The 24,037-nt window shown below is 53.6% G+C and overlaps 1 protein-coding gene across 1 annotated transcript in view; it reads right to left on the bottom strand.

The window, feature by feature from the left end:
- The window catches only part of MACF1 (microtubule actin crosslinking factor 1), a 113,842-nt gene that overhangs the window by 66,647 nt on the left and 23,158 nt on the right, over positions 1 to 24,037 (bottom strand). Inside the window, 28 exon segments of the mRNA XM_054517241.1 lie at positions 37 to 180; positions 1,480 to 1,713; positions 2,902 to 3,051; positions 3,133 to 3,348; positions 3,688 to 3,837; positions 4,338 to 9,596; positions 12,280 to 12,415; positions 12,792 to 12,880; positions 12,981 to 13,133; positions 13,278 to 13,376; positions 14,027 to 14,134; positions 14,224 to 14,307; positions 14,781 to 14,943; positions 15,082 to 15,275; positions 15,764 to 15,902; positions 16,094 to 16,272; positions 16,838 to 17,007; positions 17,586 to 17,769; positions 18,203 to 18,240; positions 18,243 to 18,328; positions 18,674 to 18,828; positions 19,308 to 19,460; positions 21,384 to 21,509; positions 21,840 to 21,935; positions 22,663 to 22,767; positions 23,311 to 23,472; positions 23,574 to 23,651; positions 23,888 to 24,016. Coding sequence (XP_054373216.1) covers positions 37 to 180; positions 1,480 to 1,713; positions 2,902 to 3,051; positions 3,133 to 3,348; positions 3,688 to 3,837; positions 4,338 to 9,596; positions 12,280 to 12,415; positions 12,792 to 12,880; positions 12,981 to 13,133; positions 13,278 to 13,376; positions 14,027 to 14,134; positions 14,224 to 14,307; positions 14,781 to 14,943; positions 15,082 to 15,275; positions 15,764 to 15,902; positions 16,094 to 16,272; positions 16,838 to 17,007; positions 17,586 to 17,769; positions 18,203 to 18,240; positions 18,243 to 18,328; positions 18,674 to 18,828; positions 19,308 to 19,460; positions 21,384 to 21,509; positions 21,840 to 21,935; positions 22,663 to 22,767; positions 23,311 to 23,472; positions 23,574 to 23,651; positions 23,888 to 24,016 — 8,979 coding nt within the window.

Below are 24,037 nucleotides of genomic sequence, written 5' to 3'. Positions count from 1 at the left end.
TCCACCTCTGCCCCCCAAAATTTAAATATCGCCGACCTTAACATCGCTTTGCCTCTGCTGCAGGGCAGGCAGGTCCCCTTCTGCTCTCTGCTGCTCTGCCAGGGTGTCCTCAGCCTGGCCCAGCCAGCGGCTCAGCTCGGCCAGGCTCTGTGCCCGGGCTGCCTGCTGCTCCTGCAGCGTCTGTGGGCACAGCAAAGGGGACAGGGGGACAGGGGACAGTCAGGGCCAGCCCTGCACCTCCTCTCACGCTGCTGAAAGGCAAGGTGAGGTTACAGCTGGAGCAGTTCCTGGAGGGGAGGATGCAGCACAGAAAACTTTGTGGCTCTCCAGGTGCTCCCCGTCCGGCAGCAGGTGACACTCAGGTCCCTGCCAAGCTGGTGGCACCTTTGTCACCACTGGAGGTTTCTCTCTGAGCTGCAAGATGGAGCTGCACTGCTCTCCCAGGAAAACTCAGCCACGAGTTTCTGCGCATTTTCCATTCCACCTTACAAACATTAAAACTGCAGCAGAAACTCATTGAATGAGAGGCAACAACGGCCTGGGTCAGGCAGCGCCACTGTGGAGCCCCAGAAAACCCCAAATGAGGGATTTTTTTTAATGATTTGGGATTGGAAAGGGAGCCCTGGAGAGGGAAAGTGTTTCTGTAGCTGATCCAGCTCCTCCTTTTGCTGCCAGAGCACAACACAGAAGCGCCTGTTTGAGCAATTGAGCATGATGTGACCTGAGAGTCCCTGTGACACCCCTGTCCCCCTCTGCCAGGGGGGATAAAAGGGTTCTGAGATTTTCACTGGGCATTTCAGCAAGGTGATGTACAAACTTGTGCAAAACACTGTGCCTGTTTCTCCCAGTCATAAGATAAAACAACAGAAGCAAATTGAAAGAGCCTTCTTAAGAGCTCTTCAGCTGCAAAGCGAGTTCTTCCTGGGTTAGGATGGGCTCAATCTGAAAAGGCAAAGCAAACTGGTTAATACACACACACACTCCAGAGAGGACAGGCAAGAGTTACAGAGAGCAATTGTTAATAAAAAAACCACATTAATCCTGTCTTGGACGAGAGGATCCATGCAGTGCTGGGTGCTGCTCAGAGATCTGAGGACTTGTTTTTGTCCTTGCCAGCTGTTTCCCTGGGACAGCAATGCCTGATGTGTGCAGTGGAAATAGGAGATTGGGTGTCTGGGGTGGCCCTTCTGCTCAGGGATTTTGGGGGTGATTACAGGGTTTACTCCACCCAGCCCCAAACAATTCCATATCTAGCAGAGAACTGCTACCCAGACCTCGGCAGGGCTCCACATTTTGGGAGCAAAGCAACTTTCTGTCTGGTAGGAAGAAGAAAGACTTTTAGAGGAAGCTCATGATGTGCAGTGAGGACTCCTGAACTGGGAGTGGCATGCAGGGGAAATCCCAAGTTGGAGGTGCTTTAGCTGCTGTTCCTGTGGCTGGGAAGCACTTCAGCAAGCAAAGGAGGAGACGTCTCACAACCTTCACCTGCTCCGTCTGCTCCACTTGCTGGAGACAGAGCTGCAGCACCTCCAGCCGTGCTGTCACACGCTCTGACAGGTCCCTGAAGGCTTTCTGCAGCTCATTGAGCAGCCTCAGCAGCTGCCTGCTCTGCTGGGGGGTTAAATCCTGCGCGTGCTCCGAGATGAGGAACTGGATGTCGAAGGCAGTGGCGTCCAGCTCAGCCTTGGTGTCAGCCAGGGGCTCCTTCAGCTCCTGAATGGGAGAGGAAAAAACAGCTAAAATGACCCTAAAAATGACCAGGGTTCTGCTGCACTGCTACCCATCTGCAGGTGCCACATGAAATATATTCCAGAAACACCAAACTCTCCCAAAACAGCACTCAGCATGGAGGTGAGTGTCACAGACATCTTCCATGAAAAATCCTTTCCTTAGGATTTTCCCTCCTGAGAAGCTGAGAGGCCTCAGGAGCAAAATGTAACCAATGGTTATCTGCTGCTGTGGGATGCAACAGGTGCATCTGGGATTGGGCTCATGTGGTTGTTTCTAATTAATGGCCAATCACAGCCCAGCTGGCTCAGACTCTGTCCGAGACAGAAGCTTTTGTTATCATTCCTTCTTTTTCTATTCTTAGCCAGCCTTCTGATGAAATCCTTTCCTCTATTCTTTTAGTATAGTTTTAATATAATATATATAATAAAATCATAAATCAAGCCTTCTGAAACATGGAGTCAGATCCTCGTCTCTTCCCTCATCCTGAAACCCTGTGAACATGGCCCCAGGTGAGAGTGTCTCACCACAGGGATTTTCCAACCTCCCTCTGCACCAGGTGCTGGAGGCACCTCACCAAGAGGTTCCTTGGATGTGTATAGGGCTGTCCTTGGGTCTGAAGATGACCCAGACCCGGCCACAGGGTCTCCATGTGCCACCACCAGCTCTCAAAGCCTTCAATCCCCTGATTTCCATGCCAAGATGCCACCACCAAGCTTGGAAACAAATCTTTATAGCCAGAAGATGGATTAGGAGACTGGGCTGCTCGTCCAGGTGATGGAGACCAGGGCAGGTGTGATGGAGCAGCCACCACCAAACTTGGAAATAATCTTTAGTGCTAGAAAATAGATTAGGAGACTGGGCTGCTCATCCAGGTGATGGAGACCAGGGCAGGTGTGATGGAGCAGCTTCCCAGAGGCTGCAGCCTGACAGGAATCTCCCCAGGTCACTCAGCCACCACAGGAACACCCCTGCACAGGAGCATTTCAAACAACCAAACCAGGCTGTGTATTGTGGAAATAAATGCCTTTAGAGAACACCCAGCACAGCAGCTCCTGCTGCAACACAAGCTAAGGGCAAACCCTGGGAGAGAAGCAGGATTAAAAGCTTCTCCTCTGTGCAGAGGGCAGCAAGTTCATCAGGCTGCAGGATTAGGGGCATTGCCATGGTTACCTTGTAGTGCTGCAGGCAGTGACTCAAGCTGCTGCCATCGGTGGCCTGCTGGAAATCTCTGTCATCCAGGGCCTCCGTGGTGCCAGAGACCCAGCTCAGCAGCTCCTGCAGCCTGCCCTCAAGAGCCTCGTGCTGGGCCAGGATTTTAGCCTTAAAAGCAGAAATTCATCGTTTAAAGGAGGAATTTTAGGGAGCTTTTGGGGCAGCAGGGGGGGCAGTTGCCAGCTCTACCTTTTCAGCTTCTGCTGCCCCACGAAGGTTTTGCAGCCGGGACTGCAGGACTTCACTTGCAGAGCTCAGAGACTTCTGGAGGTTCTTGGCATCCTTCTCCAAAGCCTTCAGTAACTGCTCAGGGACTTCTTCAGGGGGGTTGGCCACAATCCTCTGCACAGCATCCAGCTCCTGATTCACTGGGAAGCTCAGCTCCTGCAGCTCAGAGCCCAGAGCCTGAGACAAAGACAGCACGAGAGGGTGACTTCACCTCCCTGCTGCCAAAACCCAGCAGGGGCTTTGGAGAGGCAGCTCCAAACACTCAGCCTAGAAAAATTCATCCCACCCTCCAGCCCTGCTCAGCTGCCAGCACTCTCCTGCCTTCTCTCCAGGCTGTAAAATTCCAGTCAGCCAAGCTCAGGTTGTTGTAGGAGGGATGAGGTTTGATATAAAAGCCTATTAAAGCTGAGACAAAACTCCCAGAAGCAGGGAGGGGTGCAAGGGCTGTGCAGGAAGCTGGGGAGAGGGGGAAAAGCTCTGTCTAACACCAGCCAAGCCTGGCCCAGCCTCACTCACCTCTGCTTGCTGCCTCAGGTCGTGCAGGGCTGCCAAATTCTGCTCTGCTGGCTGCACACGTTTGATTCTCATCTCGATGTCTCGGAGCATGGAGAGATAAGATATCAGCCTCTGGTCGTGCTCCAGACACATCTTCTTGCTGAACTTGATCTGCAGAATCAGACAGGAAATCAAAGCTTCAAACTTGGGCAGAAAAGAAGACAAAGTGTTATATAAAATCCTTTTTTTTTTTTTTTCCCCAGAGGAGAAATTTGTTAATAACATTCCCGCTCATGGACTCGCCACTTGCCAGCCTTATCTACAAGATTTACTACAGGAGAAATAAAACACATGGTTCTTTTTCCAACATAAGCTTATAAATGGCAAGAGATCTCTTGGTGTTGCAGCAAAAGTGCCAAAAAAAAAAAAAAAAGAGTTCTACTTGTTAGTCATTTAGCAGTAATGCTCCAGCAAAAGGAGCCACAACTCGGCCCTGAGTGTTTCCAGTTGTACATCACCAGCTCCTTTGCCAAATCCACTGCAGCTGATACTGCAACATCCACTCCTCGTGCTTCAGCTGCCCTCTGTGCCGAGGACCTCAGACAGATTTAGCACCAAACATCCACAAATAGCTCAGAAAAATTGCCTAAATAGCAAAAATATTCACTGACCTGGGCTGGCCTCGTGGACTCCCTCGAGGTTTCCAGCAGCTCCCCCTCCACGATCACAGGCAAGAGCAAACCCCGATCACCTGGACCTGGCTGCCTGCTCCTCTCTTGGAGGGGTTCTTCTTGGGGTTTTGGGGGAGCAGAGGCACCTCCTTGGTCTGCTCTGAGCTCAGCTCTTTGCTCGTGCTGTTTCTCCTCTCCAAGCTCCAGGACTGCGAGGGTTTCCTGAATTTCCGTGGGCTCCTCTGTGATAATTAAGTCCTGGGGCAGTTCCTGTGCCATGGTGGCTGTGCTGGGCACATGCTGGGTGGTTTCCATCCTCATGTCTGCCTCAGCCATTCTTTCCTCCAGACTCAGGGCCACCAAGGAATCTTGACCATCCCCGGTCACACCTTTCACCACTTCTTGAGCTTCCCCATGCTCAGGGGGCACAGGGAGCACCTGAACCTCTCTGGGCGTTTCTTTATCTTTCCCAGGAATTGTTTTCTTCCCTTTTCCACCCTTGTGCTTGGCTGTGTCTTGTGCCAACCCAGCAGCAGTCTCAGTGCTGGATTCGTGTTTTGGCTCTGGCACCCGGGAGACAAAGTGCTCCTCCTCACCCTTTTTCCTTGGAATTTCTTGGGAAACCAGAGAAGGAAGGAGCTGCTTCTCTGCAGGTTTCTCTGGCTGAATGCTGTCTCCTGGAATGCTGCCCTGCTTCGCTTTCTTTTTCTTGCTTTTCTTTTTCTGGGTAGGTTTTAGCTCAGTTTCACTTGTTTTTTCCTGATCAATGGCACCTTCTGTGTGAGGGCTTTCTCTTCCTGTGTGTTTGGCAGCTTTTTTCCCTGCAAGCTCATCTCCCACAGGAACACCAAGCTCAGGGGGTTCTCCAGACCCTGCAGGACTCATCCCTCCCTTCCCTGGGCCCACACTGACAGATTCCCTTGGGGCTGCTGGTGCCTCCTGGACCACACTGGTCACTCTCTCTCCTTGCCCAGAAATCGCCACTGCACCTTCTCCACCTGCCACAACTCCCTCTGCACTTACAAACTCTCTCCTCCTCCTCCTCCTCTCCTCACCATCCTCCTCCTCGTGAAGCACCTCTGCGCCCAACTGCTCCTTCTCCAAGCCCAGTCTCTCAACTTTCTCTGTCCTTCCATCCACTTCTTCCCTCAGTTCCTTGCCCTGGGCTGCTCTCACCTGGGAGATGCCTTTTGGGATCTCTTTTTCCACAGCCCCTGCCACCTCTGCCTCGTCAGGGAGGGACACTGTCCCCAGCACTGAGGGGTGCTCTGGAGTCGCCTCAGCCTTTGCCTGGGGGTGATGAAGATGATGATGTTCATCTTGGGGATGGACAGCACCCTCTGAAGCTTCCTGGGGTTTTAATTTCCTTTCTGTCTGTGCTTTGGGGGATTTCTCAGTGGCAGCAGCTGCACTCTGAGCTGTGTCATAGCTCACAGCTTTAGGATGAGCTTTGGGCTCAGCACCATCAGACCTGGCAGGGAGGATGACACCCTCCTCTTTTGGAGATAGTTTTTCTGTTTTTTCCTGCGAAAGTTGCAATTTTTCTACTTTGAAGACCTCAGAGCCAACTTTCTCCTCGGATATTCGCACATCCCGAAGACCAGCAGCTAATTTTTGGCTAATCAGTCCCTTTCCAACAGCTTCCTTCACAGTCAACCTTTTCCCACCGGGGGCATCAACGATTCCCCCAGCCCTGAGCTGGTTGGTGGCGATGACTTTGGCCATGGCCTCATCCAGCATCCCCTGCTCCACAGCCGCCCTCAGGGACAGCCTCTTGCTGACAGAGCCCTCCACCACCCCTCCACTGTCTGCCTGTGCCTGCAGCAGCCTCAGGGTGGGCAGGGGGTCCACCTTGCCCAGCCTCACCGCCTCAGCACACGGCAGCTTGGTCCCCGTCACCTCATCCCCGACGGCCTGGAAGGGATGGACCTCCAGGTACCTCTGGCCGGATTCAATGTCGATTTTACACTTCTTCAGGAACTCTGAGTAGGGGGTGATCTTGCAGGTCTCGGGGTCTACAATGCCTTCTCTCATTTCTGGAGATGACAGGGCTTTCTCCACCACCTGCTGGGGCACCAGGCCCTCCTGCACCGCCTGACTCAGCGCCAGTCGCCGGCCAGAAGCTGGATCGAGGATGCTTCCACTCTCAGCCTGGATTTCCTGCACTTTCCTCTGGAATTCTGGGCTAAGGAGCCCCAGTGACACTGCCTGGGGCAAGGGCAGCTTCTCCTTTGTAGCTGGATGCACAAAGTCCTGCAGGACCACACTTTCAGCTTTCCTGAGCTCCTTGCACAGGTCTGGACTGATCAAACCGTGTTTCATGGCATTGTCCACCGAAAGCCTCATCCCAGACACGTGATGGATGATCCCCCCATCAGCCACCTGCTTGGTCAAGAGCTGAAAAGCTTTTTCCTTCTCCAGGAGCCCCTTTTCAACAGACTCTGCCACAGTCAAAGGCTGTTTGCTTGCAGGATCCACAATCCCACTGGTCTCAGCCTGCAAATTAATGAGCTTCTGCCTGGTCACCTCATCAGTGCCTTTCCCCTTGGAAGCCTTCTCCAGCTTCACCAGCTCTGTCTGATTCGTTGGCTCTATGAGGCCCAGATTTGAAGCCAAAGTCACTGACACCTTTTTGCCACGTTTCAAGTCAACAATGCCCCCAGTAACCACCTGCCCTTCCAAGATCCTCATGGCTGTCTCCTTGTCCAGAAGGCCAACAGCAGCAGCATCCTTGATGGAGTAGACAAAGTTGTTGCCCGGGTCAAGGACACCACTTATGGCTTTGTCGGACGCGAGGACCTTCTGGAGCAGCTCCTCATCCATCAGACCTTCTTCAATCACGTCCTCAGTGGTCAAGGATTCACATGCCTGAGGGTCAAAGAAGCCGCTGAACATCCTCATCCTCTCCATGAGTTTCACAGCTGTGTGGCCAGACACCACTCCAGAGGCCACAGCCTCATCCAGCAGCAGGGTCCTGCCCGTCTGCTCATGGGTGATGCCACCACTTTGGAGCTGCATCAGGAGCTTTTCCAGAGTGTCCTCTGCTTCCTGCTCCTCAGGGGCCGCCGGGGCTGGTTCCTCAACGCCCTCATCACCCAACACTTCTTCCTGCTCTCCTTCTTCCACTTCCAGCACAGTTTCCATGTCCTTGCTTTGCCTCTCTGCTGGTGCTGCCTCCGCACGTGCAGGGCGCACAGTCTCCTCTCCTCCCAGCACACCATTTTCAACTGTTCCCTCCTTCAGCAAATAAACCTCTCTCACATCTTCTGCCTCTCGTTCAGGCTCCCTCACACCCTGAGACCTGTCTGCCACCATTTTCAATCTGTCTCTACTTTCTGGAACACCCATTGTTATGCAGATTTCACTTTTCACAACCACTGCCCCACTTTCCAATGCCTTCTTCTGATATTCAGGACCTTCCACTCCATCTGCTGCAGGAGGCTTGGACTCTTCTTCTGCCTCAATCATCATTTCCTCTTTTTCTCTGATTAATCCACTATCAAGGTCACTGGGAGGTTCTGGCATCAATAATTTTACCTGATGTTTATCCTTGGTTGTAAAAGTCACCTGTTCTTTTCCAAATTCAGTATCAGTTTCACTCCTCATGGTCTCCTGTTCAGTGGAAATCTGCTCCTGCTCGTCCACATGCAGGAAATCCTCTGCATCCTCCAAGAGGAGACTTTGAGGTCCCGCCACCACCTCTCCATTCTCCAGAGCAGTTCTGGGTGGTAGGATCCTCTCACTTTCACCTTTTGAAGGAGCAAATTGAAGCTCAAGCTGCTGCAAAGCCAAACCATTGCAAGGTTTGCTCTCAAGAGCTGCCTCTGCCTCTGTCTCCTCAAAGCCTTCCAACACCTGTGCACAGGATCCATTTTCCTGGCTTTGGATGAGAGCTTTAGTGAGGTTGTTCAACTCTGCATCCACCAAGAGCACCTTCTGGCCATCGTGGATGTTGATGTAGCTGTGTGTCATCAAGTGGAACGCCAGCCTTTCCTCAGCACTCCTCAGCAGAGGCTCCTCCTGACCCGTGGGGCTCCTTCCAGGGGAGCTCTGGCCCTGCCTGCTCCTGCTTGGAGACCCAGAGAGCTGCACGCTGGCCAGGACATCAGGGATGGCTGTTGACTTCAGCTCCTTCGCCACCTCTCTCTCCAGGATGCCCTGCTCCACTGCCTTCTGCCAGGACACCACCTCTGTGGCGTCCGGGATAAAAACAGCCTGGAGGAGCTGCCTCTTGCTGAGAGCCTCCTCAATCAGCTCCGTGGAGAGCATCCCCTGCTCCAAGGCGTCTGCAACAGGGATGATCTCCCCCGTCTCTGGCCACAGCAGCCCCATGAAGGACCACAGGGATTCCAGGACCAGCAGCGCAGTCCTTGGAGCTACCAAACCCTTTCTTAGGGCTTCATCCATGGTCAGCCTCTCTCCCGTGGTGGTGTCCACGATCCCACCGGTCCGGAGCTGCCGGATCAGGAGCGTGCAGGCCAAATCCTGGTCAATCAAATGATGCCTGACAGCCTCATCCACAGTCAGCCTGTGGCCTGTCCTGGGGTCAACAATGCCACCAGCAAAGAGGTGGGCTTCCAGCAGCCTGATGGTCACCTGCCTGTCTATCAGCCCCTCCTGGACTGCACGGAAGATGCTGACCTCCCTGCCTGACCCCAAGCTCACCATCCCACCCGCCAGCTGCTTGACAGGGAGCAGCCTCAGCCCAGTCTCTTGGTGGATGATGCACCTGTCCAGGAGCTCAGGCAGACTGATCTTCTCAGCAGTGTTGGGGTCAATCAAATCCTTGCCACCCTCCAGGTGAGACAGGAGCCTGGAGTGAAGCTGGGGGGGAAGGAGCCTTTCTTGCTCTGCTGTCTCCATGCTGATTCTGCCCTGCTGGAATCTAAAGCCCCCAGTGAGGAGCTCAGCCTCAAGAATCTTCAGCCCAGCGCTCTCACTGATCCTCCCCTCCTCTATGGCAGCAGCGACGGGGAGGAGCTGCCTCCCTTCACATCTGATTTCTTCCACCTGCTGGAGAGCATCCTTCAGTTCCTGCAGCACCTGGAATGCCCTGAGATCAATGATGTTTCTTGCCAGAGCTTTCTCCAAGGAGAGTTTCTCACTGGTCTCTGGGACAACTAAGTCAGAGGAGATCACCTGGGCCTCCAGGAGGACCAGGCCTGTGTCCTGATCTATAAGACCTCTCTGCATGGCACCAAAGACAGGGAATATTTCTACCGTGCCAAGATCGATCACTCCTGCCACGGCTTCGCTGCCCTAGAAGAGAAAGAGAAGGAAAAGAATTAAATCAGAATCCAGCATTTCCAGCACTCACTGCATGAGTTTCAGGGAGGTCTCAGTTAAAAAAAAAAACAAACAAAAAACAACAAACAAAACAAAAAAAAACTTAAAATCCCCAAACAGGCTAGAAAGTCCTAAAGTGTTTGAAATCCAGTCCATCACCAGGGCAGCACCAAGATGCTTCCAATATCCACCAGCAGTAATGCAGCAAAGCAGCAAGCACCAAAACTCAGACTCATTCCTAATGCTCCACAGAAAAGAGGGCAGGAAACCAACAAGCACAACAAAGCCCTTCAACAACTCCAGCTTCAAAAAGTAAAGACAACACAAATCCCACTCATGGGGAAGAAACCCCCCCAAAACCACCCACTGTGGGGTAAAGAGGAACCTTTCCCAGCACAGCCTCCATGCTGATTCCTGCCATGCTGAAAATCCTGCACTTCCCAAGCAAATCCCAAGTGCCAGGATGGGTGGGGAACAGCACAGAGCCCCGTGCCATGGAGCAGCTCCCAGCCATGCATCAGGGCAGGAGCAGGACAGCTCCCCAGGCATGGCCATGGTCCCACTCCAGCACCTCTAAGCTGCTCCTCAGACAGGGCCAGGGGAGAAATGGAACAAGTTGGAGGTTCCAGCATGAAAACAGTGACAAACTGGGACCACACCAACTACTGTGGTGTTTTTTGGAGGGGCTTTTCTTGCAGCTATCCCCACAGGGAGGGTGATAATTTAGGTGAGAAAGTGTCTCTGTTCAAAGGCTCTTTGGACGTTTGGGTTTCTCCCAGTGCCACTGGCTGGGTATAAGGCTGGCCCAAGCACTCCAAGATTTTTGTGGGGACAGCAAGGAGGGAATCAGGACTATGGAATGAATTCCTTTTGCATCCCAACACCCTGCTGTGGGGACAGGAGGAACCTGCTGGGACAACCTCAGCTCTCCACCACCATCGCCAGACCCTGACGTGCATACTCAGAGACGTGGAAAGACAGAGAAAAGAGGGAAAGGGGGGAAAACAAAAGAGCAAGATCAAAAAAGGAGATGGATGGGAGGGAGGGGAGTAAAAGGCTTTTACTTACCGACTTGCAGGGTGTGCCTTGAGCAGTTAAAGACAGAGCCTTATGGAGCAGTTCAGCCGTATCACACACAGTGTAAAGCTTGGGGTTAGCGTCCAGCATGCGACTGTTTTGCTTTGCAAAAAGAACCCCACACACAGGTCCGTCCTCTTTCCCTTTTGTGTGTTTTGTTTGTTTGTTTAAATCCCAGGGGGGTTAGTTAAACTTGTAAGCAAGGATGTCAGTTAATCTTAAAAACAGTTGACATGAAACACAAACCATACAGGGACACATCATGCTCAATTTAGCGCGCTCTGCTTTGCATTTTTCTGGTCTTTTGTAACTTCTTTCTGACAGTTGGATGTTTCCAGCAAGCAAATGTTAAAGAGTTCTTCATGCTCCCTCTACAGTGAAGCAACAGCTCCGCAGCAGAGCTGCAGGGATGGTTTTGCAGACGGGGATTTAAGGTGAAGCCCCACTGCCATCTCTTGTTTTGCTGCCTGGGCTTCATCAAATCTGTGAGTGAAAACTGTTCCAGCCCCAAAGCAGCCTCGTGCTGTACCAAAACAGCTTGACAAGCCCTGGAGAAGGCTTTTGCTCTAAAATAATTTTCCTGACCAAAAGGGAGGAAAAGGGAAAGGAAAAAAAAAAAAGCATCCATTCCACAGGGAGGCTGCAGCAAATCTGTGATGGCTTAACAAAATGATTTGTTCACCTTTCTGCTGCCAGCACAAGGGCTAAAGGGCTTGCAATAAAATAAATCATTTCCTGCTCTGAAACACCTGGAACGTGCTGTAAAGTCCAGTTTGGAGCAAAACACTACATTTTTAGGTTAAAGCTGGACAGGAAGATCTCAAAAAAAAAAAGCAGCTCTGCCACCTTCTCCCCATGAGTGGCTTGAACAGGGCTTCACTCACAGACCTGAGAGCCAAAACCTGCATCTCACAGCCAGATGTGAGCGGGCTGTTGCTTCAGGGTACAGGGAGCCAGCAAGCAAACACACAAAAATATCCATTGACACATGAATATACACTTAGAGAACAGGCACACGTAAATCTGTGAATGACAGCTGGAACAGAGGCAATAAGGATGTGCTTCCAGCCCTCCCTGCAAGGATGGGGCTGGTGGATGCGAACAGGGAACAGGTCCTGAAGGTCTCCCAGCTCAGCTGAGGGGCTGGATAGTGTAATTGCCTTCCACATGGAAGAGCTGCTGAGAAAAACCCTTGGCCAGACCCTGAGCGAGTCCCACCTTCCTGCAGCCCCTGCCCGCAGTGGGACCGAGCCCTCTGAGCTCACAGCCCTCAGAGGACACAGATTTCCTCAAGGGGACATTTCCAGGGCAGAACTCCATCTGCCACCCTGCTCACCAAGCACTAACAAGCCTCGTGCAGAGGGCAGGGCCCTGATGGCAACCAAAGGACAACTCTCACAACAGCTCCTGCTTGGCCTCCAGGCACCACCAGATGCTGTGGGTGACCATGAACAGGAGAGAAGGCTCGTGCAAGAGGCTGTGAGTGGCCAGTGGCCAGAGAAACACAACAAAATGAAACCTTTTCCACATCCTGAGGAGGGAAGGTGAGGAGTGAACAGGGCTGAGCAGGGAGCAGTACCTTGTGCTCTGTCTCCTGAGCCAGCTGGCTCTGGAGCTGCTGGAGCTGCTCCGTGGAGTTGCTGCAGAGAGCCTGGTAGGTTTCCTTCAGAGCACCAATCTGAGCAGAAATCTGGTCCTTTTCTGGTTGGGAAAGCCTGCAAGGGGAAGGGGAAATATCTCAGGGTACTGCCCAAACCACAGAATTACCACATCCTTCCAAGCACAGGAAAAGGCCAAATCCACCATGAGTCCCTTCCTCTCCCTGCCCTGCTCACTAACCTGCCAGGATAACCAACCTGAATTGTAACAATCAAATCCTCCAATATATGTGTCTGCATCTCAACTAAAGAGGATTAATACTGTCCCACAGCATAAGTGAGTGCACATTTCACAGATCTCATTGCAGACAATAAAGAAGAAAACTGGTGTGCAGCTCATTGTTTTTAACTGGAGTCAGGTGCTGGATCCCATGGACCCACAGCTCTAAGGAATCTCATCTCCAGCCCCTGTTCTCTCCCTGGTCACACTCACTTGTGGCTGTGTTTTGCCAGGAAGATTTGGGAAGTTTTGATGGCCTCAGAGACCTGCTCCTTCTTTCCAATCAGCTCCTCATTCAGGGCCTGGAAACAAAATGTAAAAAAGAAAGAAAGCAGCTTAATGCAGCTGTGAAAAAAAAGTGCAGAAGTTAAACCTCAGGGTCTGGTGTCAGCCCTGCTTTACCTGCTGCTCTGAGATGGATTTCTCAATGTCTCCCAGCTCTCTGCTCCCAGCAGCAGCTGTTCTGCCCTGCACACTCTGCTTCAAGCCCAGGGCCCAGCCCAGGAGCTCCTTCACCTTGTCCACGTGCTCCTGCTTCTCCTCCTCCACCACTTTCTGCAAAAAGAGGAGGAAGGAGGAAGACAACCACGTCAAAAGGGATCTCCAAAGGGGGAGCAAAGGGAGATGCTGCTCCCTCAGCACGGAGCAGCACCCTGGGGGGATGTGGGGGACAGGCCCAGGTGTGCCCCATGCCCTCACCTCCTCCTCCTCCAGGCGCCGCAGAGCGTCGCTGATGTACTTCACGTGCTGGGTGGTCAGAGTCACCAGGGCCGTGTAACGAGTCCTCAAATCCATGAACTGCCAAGGGACAGAGGGGAGAACAGAGGGAAAAGGGAGTGCATCAGCCCTGCTGGCAGATCCAGAGTGTCACCCTTCACAGTACATGACATGGATGAGGCACCTCTGGCTCAGGAGCCCCCCAGGGCACCTGGCAGAGCCGGGATGGCACCAATGGAATGCAGCCAGTCTGCTGGGGAGGGTGGTGGTGGCCACACAAGGCATGCTGCACGACACTGGAGCGAGGGGACACTCCTGCCACGGACACTGGGGCGGGTGCTCGACTCTTACAGAGGGCTGCTGGGATCTCTGATATATCCACACAGAGCAGACAGGAGCTCGGGGCCCTAAAAGGTTCTCATCCCAAAGATGCACACACAGCAACACTGCATGGTGCTCTGGTTATTTACCTCGAGCAAGGCTGAAGGGCTGAGCCGACCCTGCTGGATTTGACCCAGGGGTTCCCAGGAGTCAAGGTATGGCATACCTGGTGCTTAGGGCACTAAGCCATCCTCTCTGGCTATTGGAAAAAACAGCGAGGGTGGAAACTTTATTTATACAAGAGAGTTCAGCAGGAAGGAGCTCATTTCACAGAGGCTGCTGGGTGGTTTTGCTGGGCGTGGAAGAACACCCCAAAATTTTCCCCCTGCTGAGCTGAGGTGGGTTCCTACCTCCTGGGTGATGGCATCTGAGGAGGAGAGCATCCGCCGGCGCTTCATGGGCGACTTCTGCTGCGACTCCACGAAGGCCCTGTAGGTCATCAGCTGCAGCTCATAGTCCTGAAAAGGTAGGGAGATGTGGAGCCTGTGAGATCTGCAAACTCTGCCAGGGCTGCTCCTGCCCAGCCCACCCCAGCCAGGAGCTGTACCTTGACAGCAGCCGAGTACTGCTGGGAGAATTTCTGACACTGGTCCAGCTTGGCTTGGTTTTTCTCAATTTCTGCAGCCAAAGCCTTCAAGGAAATTCAAAGTAAAAATGGTTGTCAGAATAGATTGGCTGAGTTGCTGCCCAGAGAAGCTGTGGATGCCCCAACCCTGGAAGCGTTCAGGGTCAGGTTGGACTGAGCTTGGAGCAATCTGGGATAGTGGAAGGTGTCCTTGCCCGTGGGAGGAGGATGGAAACAAGACAATCTTGGAGGTCCCTTCCAACCCAACCTTTCTAGGATCCTCTGACAGCAGCCATGGGGACGTGAGCAGAATTCTGGTTCACATCCCTGCACTTTTGGGTAAAATCTTTACACTCTCCAATTTTTCACACATGACCTCATCTGCACCTCAAGCCAAGCAGGGCTCCTCCACTTCCCAGACATCCCAGCTCAGGCCTGCAGCCCCTTCCCTGCTGCTGCTTTTCATATTCCCAAGCTCAGAGATGAAAAGAAGTGACACGGTCACGGCAGCAAGGAGACATCACGAGGTCCTGCCTCACCGTTTGCTGGCTGAGCTGCTCCGACAGCACCCGGCTGTCCTCAGCCTGGCCAGGCTTCATCAGCTCCTGCTGGGCTGTGATCTCCTCAATCCACTGGATCAGGGCGCTGTGGCACTGCCGGTAATCGCTCAGCACCTCCTGGATGCTCTCCAGCTCCGTGTGGCTGAGAGGAAAACCACCACAGGTAAGAGGAGAGGGGGTGAAATCCCAGCAGGAAAAATTTCACCTCCACCAAGCCTGACCCAAGGTGTCAGCTGAAGGGTGAGAGTCAATGTGGCAGCGGAGGGAGGAGGTGCCTCACCGGGTCTCGATCTGGGCGCACACTCGCTGCCAGCGGTCCCACAGCTGGCTCCCCTTCTCCTGGAAGCGCTCCAGGTCGATGCTGCGCTCCTGCCTCAGCCTGAACAGCTGCTCCCCCACCTCCTTTGCCTTCACCATCTCCTCTTCCAGCGTGGAGAACACTGAGCCCTTGTCCTTCACCTCCCCGAGCCATTGCTGCAAAAGGAGACAGCACTGGGTCAGTGTCACTGAAAGCAGAAGGGACCAAGCCAGAGATGTCCTCCCAGCCAGAGGTGACACACTGGGAAGGGATTAATGGGTTTATTTTGCCCCTCTCCTTAACCTGCAAAGAACTGGGAGGTGTAGAATGAAGGGGAACATGCTCCCAGGTCAGATTGGTGCAGGTCATACCCTACAGCAGCAGACAGAGCACAAGCCACAGCACCTCCTCTACACTCACAAAGCAATCAGGGCTCTCAGATCAGCAGCACAAAACCCTCTAATAAAAATGTATCAAGGCAAGAAAAACGTCCCACAGTCCAAATTCAGCAGAAAAAAATTTGCTCCTAGTCCTAAACACATTCATACTCTTAACAGTAACAACACTCTCCACCCTCATCCTATTTCCACTTGTATCCAACAACCTCAAGAACACCCCCAACACAATTACAAACACAGCCAAAACCTCCTTCTTAATCACCAACCTGCAGGGCTGTCCTGTGGGTCTGAATGGCTGCCAGGTCAGCAGGAACAGCCTCCTCCTGGCTCAGCTTCACCTCGTAGCCTTTGACCAGGGATTCTGCTCCTTGGGTGCTGCGGATAATGATGTCAACCGTCTTCAACCTGGCAAATCAAACAGAACACAGTGGCATCATCCCAGGCGTGGCACGGATCTGGAGGCTGCACCACGTGCTGCAGGGGGATGGATTCAGCTACATCCACCACAAGGTGTGTTGGAGGGGCAGAATAAGGCCTTTAGTGAACTGGGAACACTCAAAAGGGCGTTTGGGAACAGAGGCACGTCCCCAACTCACTTTTCCAGGTAGATGGAAGACAGCCCATGTGTCTGCTCCATCTTGTTCACCACCAAGTCCAGCTCTGAGCGCAGGTGGGGCGTGCTGGGCCCTGCAGGAGCTTTGTCCAGGAAGCTGTAGCACCTCTCAGACACAACCCGGAGCTCTGACTGCAGCTGCTGCAGATCCTCCTGTGTGCGCTGCAGGGGGACAGACAGCGTGAAAGGAGAGCCCAAAGAGGCAGGGAAAAGGCAGGGAAAAGGGGAAATAGGCAGGGAAAACAGGCAGGGAAAACAGGGAAACAAACAGACAGGCAGGGAAACAAACAGGCAGGGGGAAAGGGAAACGGGCAGGGGAAAAAAGCAGGGAAAAAAGCAGGAGAAAAAAGCAGGGGAAAAAAGCAGGGGAAAAAAGCAGGGAAAAAAAAAACAGGGAAAAAAAAAACAGGGAAAAAAAAAACAGGGAAAAAAAAAACAGGGAAAAAAAAAACAGGGAAAAAAAAAACAGGGAAAAAAACAGGATTGCCCTTGGCTAAGGAGCTGTCAGGAAATGAAGCAGGCTGCCCACCTGCTGAGCTTCCCTGCTGCCTTCTGCACAGCCAGATTCCCCCAAACCCCAAGATCTCCTCAAACCCCAGGATCCCCTCAAACCCCAGGATCCCCTCAAACCCCAGGATCCCCTCGGCCACACAGAGGAGCCACAGCTATTTTTGGGCGTGTGTCCCTCTCAGCCCTGCCCTGCCCAGCTGCCAGCAGCAGGCCTGACCTCCTGCTCTGCCATGCGCAGGGTGTTCTCCTGGATGGTGTCCCCGTCTGCCCGGGCGCCGCTCGGGGCCTGGATGCGGCTCACGAGCCGCTGCTCACACTCCTCCAGCCGCAGGCGGATGTTCTTCAGCTCAGACAGGTACGTCCTGGCAACGGTCTCATCCTTGTCCTCTGCAAGGCAGAGACACACACAACAGCAGCTCAAGCAGTGCTGGTCAGTAGCTGTCCCAAACGTGACCTGCTGGAATGCCCAGAGCTGAGTGCAGCCTCTGAGCATCTCTGCTCAGGTAGAAAACACCTTAATTGGACACCTCCATTTCTGAGCTCAGGTGGAAAACACCTGAATTAAATCATTAAATCATCTCCTTCTGGAAGTGAGTCCAGCCACAGGACCGGAGTCTTGGCTCCTGGTGGGACTCACGGTGTCACAAGTGCCACCACCACGTGTATTATCCCAAAGACTAACTGCAGGAAGAGCTCCTTGCTTGGAATGCATCCCCTCTGCCAACACTCCAAGGGGAAGAGGACTCAGCAGCCCAGCTGAAGCTGCAAAGCCAAGGCCTCTCTGCAGGAGCAGTGCAGGACAAAGGCCGAACACTTGGATGGATAGATGGAGGAATAATGAGAGCAGCTGCTCACACCATCAACCAGCTAGCTCAGGAAAAGGAGAACACGAAGCCATCCCATAAATCCTTTGTGTATGAGCTCCCACAGCTCCTGGTTAAAGCATCAGGCCCTTTGAAGCTCACCGTTCTCCATGGACTCCAGCAGCTGCCGGATGTGTTCCTTGGAAGACTCCACTTCCTCCTCCAGGCGCAGCCGGTCCGACACGGAGAAGAGCTCTGAGTCCCGGCTGTCCTGCAGGAAATCCTCGTAGTGGCCCTGCAGGCTCTTCAGGGCTTGCTGACACTCCCCTTGAGCCAAGGATCTCAGCTGTGAGTGGAAAAAGAGGCACGTCCAAACATCAGGAACAACATCCTGCATGCCAACTGAACCGCCTTCATCTGCCCGAGGGGTATTTTCAGAGGGGGAAGAGGTAAATCCTCCATGCCTCCCCCCAGCCAGTGCTCACTCCCTAATGAAATGTTCAATCCACAATCTCTCAGCAGCAGCAAACTCCTAATGCTCTTTTTATTGGGAAAAGCTGCAATCCTTTTGCACAGCACCCTCAAACTCAGGTTTTCAAGGTGTAAACTGTTCCCCTTTTCCCTATAGCTGTAAACCGTGACCCTTTTCAAGGTGTGCGCTGTTCCAGGTGTAAAGACCCTTGATTTCCCCACTCCCTGGTTTTCCCCTCTCTTTGGCCACACAGAGAAGCCTGGAGAGCAGCACAACCCCAGAACCAGGCAGGGAAGTTCCTCTGTACCTTTTCCATGCTGAAGCTCTGCACCAGGGCTATGTCTTCCTCAGGTAGTTCCAGGAGATGAGGCTCTTTGTGTTCATGTGCAGCTGGTGCCAGAGAGCCATCACTTTCTGGTACAGCTGCTCCACCCTGCAAGGGGAAAGGAGCAGCTCCATCAGCCCTGGATCTTCCCAGCAAACCCAGCCCTGACCCTGCTAATCCTCCAGCCATCACTGGCAGAGAGCAGCCCGTCAGCCCAGTGACCCCAGTCTGGCACCACACAGGGAGTGATGCTCCTGCTGCTCAGTGCCAGAGATCCCTGGGGGGATCCCTCCTCCCAAATTGTCTTTTTTTTTTCATTTTGCAAGCTACAGCAGCAGTCTCTGCAATGGAGTTTGCAGCTGTAGAACCAGGAGGGATTCCCTTCCTCACCACAAACCACCTTCACACCTCCATCCCCACCATCCCATCTCTTTGTGACTGCCACCAAGTTACCTGTTGGCCATCTCGATGGCCTCTTTGTTGGGTGGGGGGATCAGGAAGCAGACAGAAGGCACCATGGCCTCATTCCCTGTGGGGCTGATCACCTTCCACTTGGTCCTCTGGGAATTGTCCTCCAGGACACACTCGTCGTTCCTGCAGATGGTGATCTGCGACAGCACCAGCACCAGGAGCCCATCAGAAACCAGCAGCAGGGCTGTGCACGCCTGTCCCTGCTGCCAGCCCCTCTCCTGGGGGTGAGCCAGCTCCCAGAAATCCACAGATGGATGTGTTTTAATGGAGCAGCAGCCTGGAACGGCGCCAGGCAGCGCGGCATGCTCGTGCCGGGAGAGGAAGGGACAGGGAAGTCACAGGGAGGAGCTGGCTGCCACCCACGGGCTTGTTTGGCTCAGCCTGATGAAGCCCATCCTCCTTGGAAGGGGAAAGGACTCCAGCTCCTGCCCAGAATAAATCTGAGACGTGGAAATCTGCTCCAGGAAAAACATCCCTGCTGTTTCCCTCCCCCTGTCTTCCCACTCCTGCTTTCCACTGACAGATCCTACAGCTCTCATCCTAAACCACCCCGGGTGTCACTCCCTTGTCCCTGCCTTCCCTTCCCAAGTGCCACCAGCACCCTGGCAGCCCTCACCTCGATCTGCCTGTAGTCACAGACAGCCTTGATGGGGATGGTGCTCTTCACAGCGTGCTCTGGGTTCCTGGGCCGGAGCTGGACGATGCTTTTGGACCGTCCCACCAGGCTGGCAACAGAGCTCTTGGACTGGATCAGCTGCTCCTTCTCATCCTGGCAGGGACAAGGAGGATGGGCTGCTCAAGGGTGGTGAGGGGAGGCCTGTGCCAGGCAGCTCAGCTCGCCCCCCACCCCAGTGCTGGCCTGCAAGGGCTGAGCAAACGCCTCAGGAGATCCTGCTGCCCTGGCAGGGCGGGAAGAGGGCTCAGGAGATGGGATGGGACATCACTGCTACTCCCACTGCCCTGCAAAGCCACATGCACACCTCTGCCTCTCTGGCTGGTAGGACAAGAAAATGTTTTCTTTCAAAAGGGAAAAAAAAAAAAAAAAAACCAAAAGAACACAACATCCACCAAAACAAAGTCCCAGGAGCTGTGAGGGGCTGAGAGCAGGACAATGTCCAGCCCAAAGCTGGGGATGTTTGGCTGCCTGCAAGAGAGCCCAGGGAAGCATGCTCCCTCTCTAAAGCAAAGGATGAAAGGGTGTTTAAACCAACGGCTGGAATGGGAGATGATGAATTATGGGGATCAAACATCTCAGGAGAAGGGGCTCGGGGTGGAGCGATCGCACAGGCCTCTGGCTTTGGGGAGAAATCTGCCAGCTGCAGGAAATTTTATTCCTACAAATCCCTGCTGGGTGAGGTGATGGCGCCAGCCCAGGGGGGAATGGTGGCAAAGCTCCCCTGGAACAGCCTCTGGAGACATGTGCAGATCACAACACTGGCAGCTCGTGTGAGTAGTGACAGCTCAGCCCCTGCTGGCTGCGGCAAAGGTTTCAAAAACAAAGGATCCCAGAAAAGGTTCTCCCTCATGCTTGGTACTCTGGGGTTGGTTAGTGTGCTAAAACAGTGGAGGAGAATTTCATGGTTAAAAAAAATAAAATTAAATAAAATTAAAATAAAAGAATAAATGATTAAATAAACTACCTGTGCCTGTCTCCCAGGGAGCATGATTGGAAGAAATACAACTTTCACTTATTAGGTAAGAAAGAGTAATATAGCTGAGCTCAGGGCAGCTGCCCCAGTCCTGGGTTTGTGGCCACTCTCTGGCTGCCCAGAACAGCCTCTCCCACCCCAGATGTGCCAGGGCTCCCAAACACAGACCCTGGGAGCCAGCCTGGCTGCTCCAGGTCCTGGCAGCACCAGAGACAGACCAGGACTACCCTGAGAGAGGATGGGGGAGCCCCCAGGCCTCCAGGAGAGAAGCCAGTGCTGATGCACCCATCACCCCCAGTAAGGGCACCCCAGTGCCTCTGGGGACAGCCTGCTGTGCCCTTCTGGGTGACCACCTGCCTCCACACTCTCAGTGTCACCTCCTGACCCTGCCACCACAGCTCAGCACTTCAGCCACAGCCCAGATCCTCCCCTGACCCTGCTGTCCAACACCAGCTGATGCTTTGCTCCTTGGGGGTTGTTTTTAGGTTGGTTTTTTTTCAGGCCAAATCAGGCAAGAAGGTGACAGTGCCACGGCCTGGGCTCTGCTCTGCTCAGCTAAGCCAGGCCACGTGTTCAGAGATCACAGCCAGGCTGCCCTGGCTCTCCCCCCATCCAGCAGCATGGATTAACACAGGATTTGGGCTGGATAAAGAGCAGGCCTTTCTCCACCAGCTCCAAAAAGCAGAACCAGGAGCATCCTAGAGGCCCTGCCTTGGTCAGGAGGACTCCAGCAGGATGGGCACGGCTGGGGCAGGAGCAGCTCAGGTTGTGATCTTGCACAGCCTGCTCCTCACCCTGAGGACACACAGAGGTCAGATGGTGCCTCCAAATGACAGTGGCCAACCCCAGCTACACCACACAACTGTGGCCAGCACAGCCTGCAGCAGCTCATTCAGCAGCTCCAAGGGCAAGCAAATCACTGCCTGAGGTGGAACACAAACCACATCCCACCAAACTGTGGGGATAAAGAGCTCAGCTCTCCCTGGGGAGCAAAGAGGTGTCCCAGGCAACCAGAGCAGGGTGCTGGGTGTCAGAGAACCCACCATGGAGTCCTGCAGGAGGTCCTCCAGCCGCGTCAGGCTCGTGTTGTGGTCGCAGGAATATTTCCTTTTGATGGAGTCCTGCAGGTTCCGCAGGTACGCCTCCGACTCCCGGGCGTCGCTGAAGAACTGCCAAAGCAAAAAGGGTCACAGGGACCTGGGCAAGCCCCCTGAGCAGCCTGGAGACAGCCAAGGAGCACCCCAAAGGCTCAGCCAGCAGCTCCTGACACTGCTCTCTGGCTTTAGGGCTGCAAGGGTAGGACCATCCCACGTGGATGAGCAGAACTACAGGGAATTGTTGATCCCTTTTTCCCCTAGAAATGCCCAGGGAGCAGCTAAACAGATATTCCAGAGGGCAAAAAAAATCCCTTCTTCCTCTCCATCAAGGACAACAGCAGTGTGAGGAGCTCATGGAGTGGGATTCAGCAGATGGGACTGAGGGAATCTGGCCCCAAATACCTGGAAATAGGCAGCGTTCTCCTTGACGTGCTGCTCCACGCACAGGCAGAGCTGCTTGATCCACTGCCACTGGGTGTGCACAGCAGCACTGTAGGCCTGTGGAAAACACAGGAAAAGGCACTGGAATAGGGAATTGACAGCCAGGAGGGAAACAGCAAGGATACAGGAGCCTGAGGGAGGGACAGAAATGACCAAAATCTGGCTGCAGCCAGGAGGGGTTGGACACAGGAGATGGCAGACCCTGTCTCAGTGTCCCCATGTCACCCACGATGCCAGAGGCAGGAACAGTTTTGCTTTTACCCCATGGAAAAGGTTCCCACAGCCCTTTGCTTCACCACCACAGTGTCCCTGGAAGCCTGGATGACCCCAGGGCAGCCAAGGCCATTCTCTGCACCACCTCTCTGTGGGAAAGGCTCATGCTCTGTGTGTTTGTGCCCTAATTTGAGGTGGCGATTATTTGGGAATGGCCACTTCCCAAAATCCCAAAATTAAGAAGCTCCACCACTGCACTGATGTCCTGCCACCACAAAACACCTCATCAGGCACTGTGGGGTGAGGCAGTGAGTCTTTTAATTCCAGCTGAGGTGATTTGACCCTTGGGAACCCCACAGCTCTGCCAGGCTCATTCTCTGTTTGTTTGTGTCCTAATTTGAGGTGGCGATTATTTGGGAATGGCCACTTCCCAAAATTAAGAAGCTCCACCACTGCACTGATGTCCTGCCACCACAAAACACCTCATCAGGCACTGTGGGGTGAGGCAGTGACTCTCCCAGTTCCAGCTGAGGTGATTTGACCCTTGGGAACCGCCCAGGTTCCTGCTCACCTCCACGGTTTGCTTGGCCGGGTGGTTCTCCAGGGAGAGCAGCTCAGCCGTGTCCTGGAGGGAACGGAAGATGTCCTGCTTCTCTTCCAGCTCTGCTGTCAGCTCCTGCAGGAGGGAAAGCCCAAATCTCAGCCCTGGGACCTCACTCAGACCACGTGTCCAACCAACACAGCGTGGAAGCTCTAAAGGAGGTACCGGTGGATGCCAGGGAATCCAGCACGGCACCACAGCCCCGTTCCCTACAGGAATCTGCCTCCTGTGCTCCAAACAGGCACTGGAAGCCTGCCCAGGGACCTCTTCAGCTTCACACAGTGATTGTGGAAAGATGGGAATTTGTTTATACTGCTGTAAAGAGGAATCAATTTTCCTCTTTGGCTCAGACTTACCCCCCTCGCCCCCGCTAGTTCAAGATGCCTTGAGCTCTAAAATAATGCTAAAAATACATCTTTTGATGCCTCTTTGATTGCAATTCAATTGAACAACACATTCATTTCACTTTCTGCTCTGGGGAGAGCTTCCATCAGCTCTGTTCAGGCACAACAAGCTCAGGGAGCTGGGAGGGAGCATCCAGCCTCAGGATTTCGGGTCTGTTGGGAGCTGAGGGCTTCACAGAGGACCAAAAGCAGCACCTGCCCTCCCAGCACTCACTGAGAAGTAATTCTTCTTGGCTGCAATGTTGGGGTTGTTGTCACTCCAGTCGTAGGCCAGTTCCTCCTCCTCCTTCTCATTCAGCCAGATCAGCTCAGCAGTGGCCCTGGACACGAATCCATGCAGGCTCTGCAGGTGCCTCAGCCTGAAGCTGGAGGTTTCCTGGACACCAAGAATGGTTTATTATTCCTCCTCCCTGCTCTGTTCTGATGTTTTTTTTCCCCTCTCCCTAGCCTAGGAGCAGGGAGGGCCCCCAGACTCACCATCAGTTTGCAGTACTGAGTCTCCAGCTTGCCCAGTGTCTCTGTGTAGCTGGCACGGAAATTCGGAGACATTTTGCCCTGAAGGATGAGAAATGCTCCTGTTACCCTTCACAGGACAGGATCACCCAGAAACCCATCCCCAAATCTTTCTCCACAGCTCTGCATGAGGAAGGGGAGGGTGGAGAGGATGGCTCAGGGCAGCACTGCATCAATTTAGAAGCTCCAGCCTTAAAAATCCTCTGTCCCGGGAAAGTGACCCACAAGAGCTGATCCCAATTTCCCTCATTTCCCACGCCTGGTGTCCCCCACCATACCTCATACATCCTGGCCTCCTTCACGCTGGAGCCCAGGTCCTCCACGCTGGCGTGGATGTGCCTCTGAGTCTCCAGCTGGGATTCCACACTTGGCAGGTCAGTGCCCCACTCTGCCCGCTCCAGCCTCATCTGAAACCAAGAGGCTCAGGT

The sequence above is a fragment of the Molothrus ater genome, chromosome 24 (assembly GCF_012460135.2).
Source record: "Molothrus ater isolate BHLD 08-10-18 breed brown headed cowbird chromosome 24, BPBGC_Mater_1.1, whole genome shotgun sequence".
In the NCBI taxonomy this organism is placed as follows: Eukaryota; Metazoa; Chordata; class Aves; order Passeriformes; family Icteridae; genus Molothrus; species Molothrus ater.
This window is presented reverse-complemented; position numbering and strand designations above follow the sequence as displayed.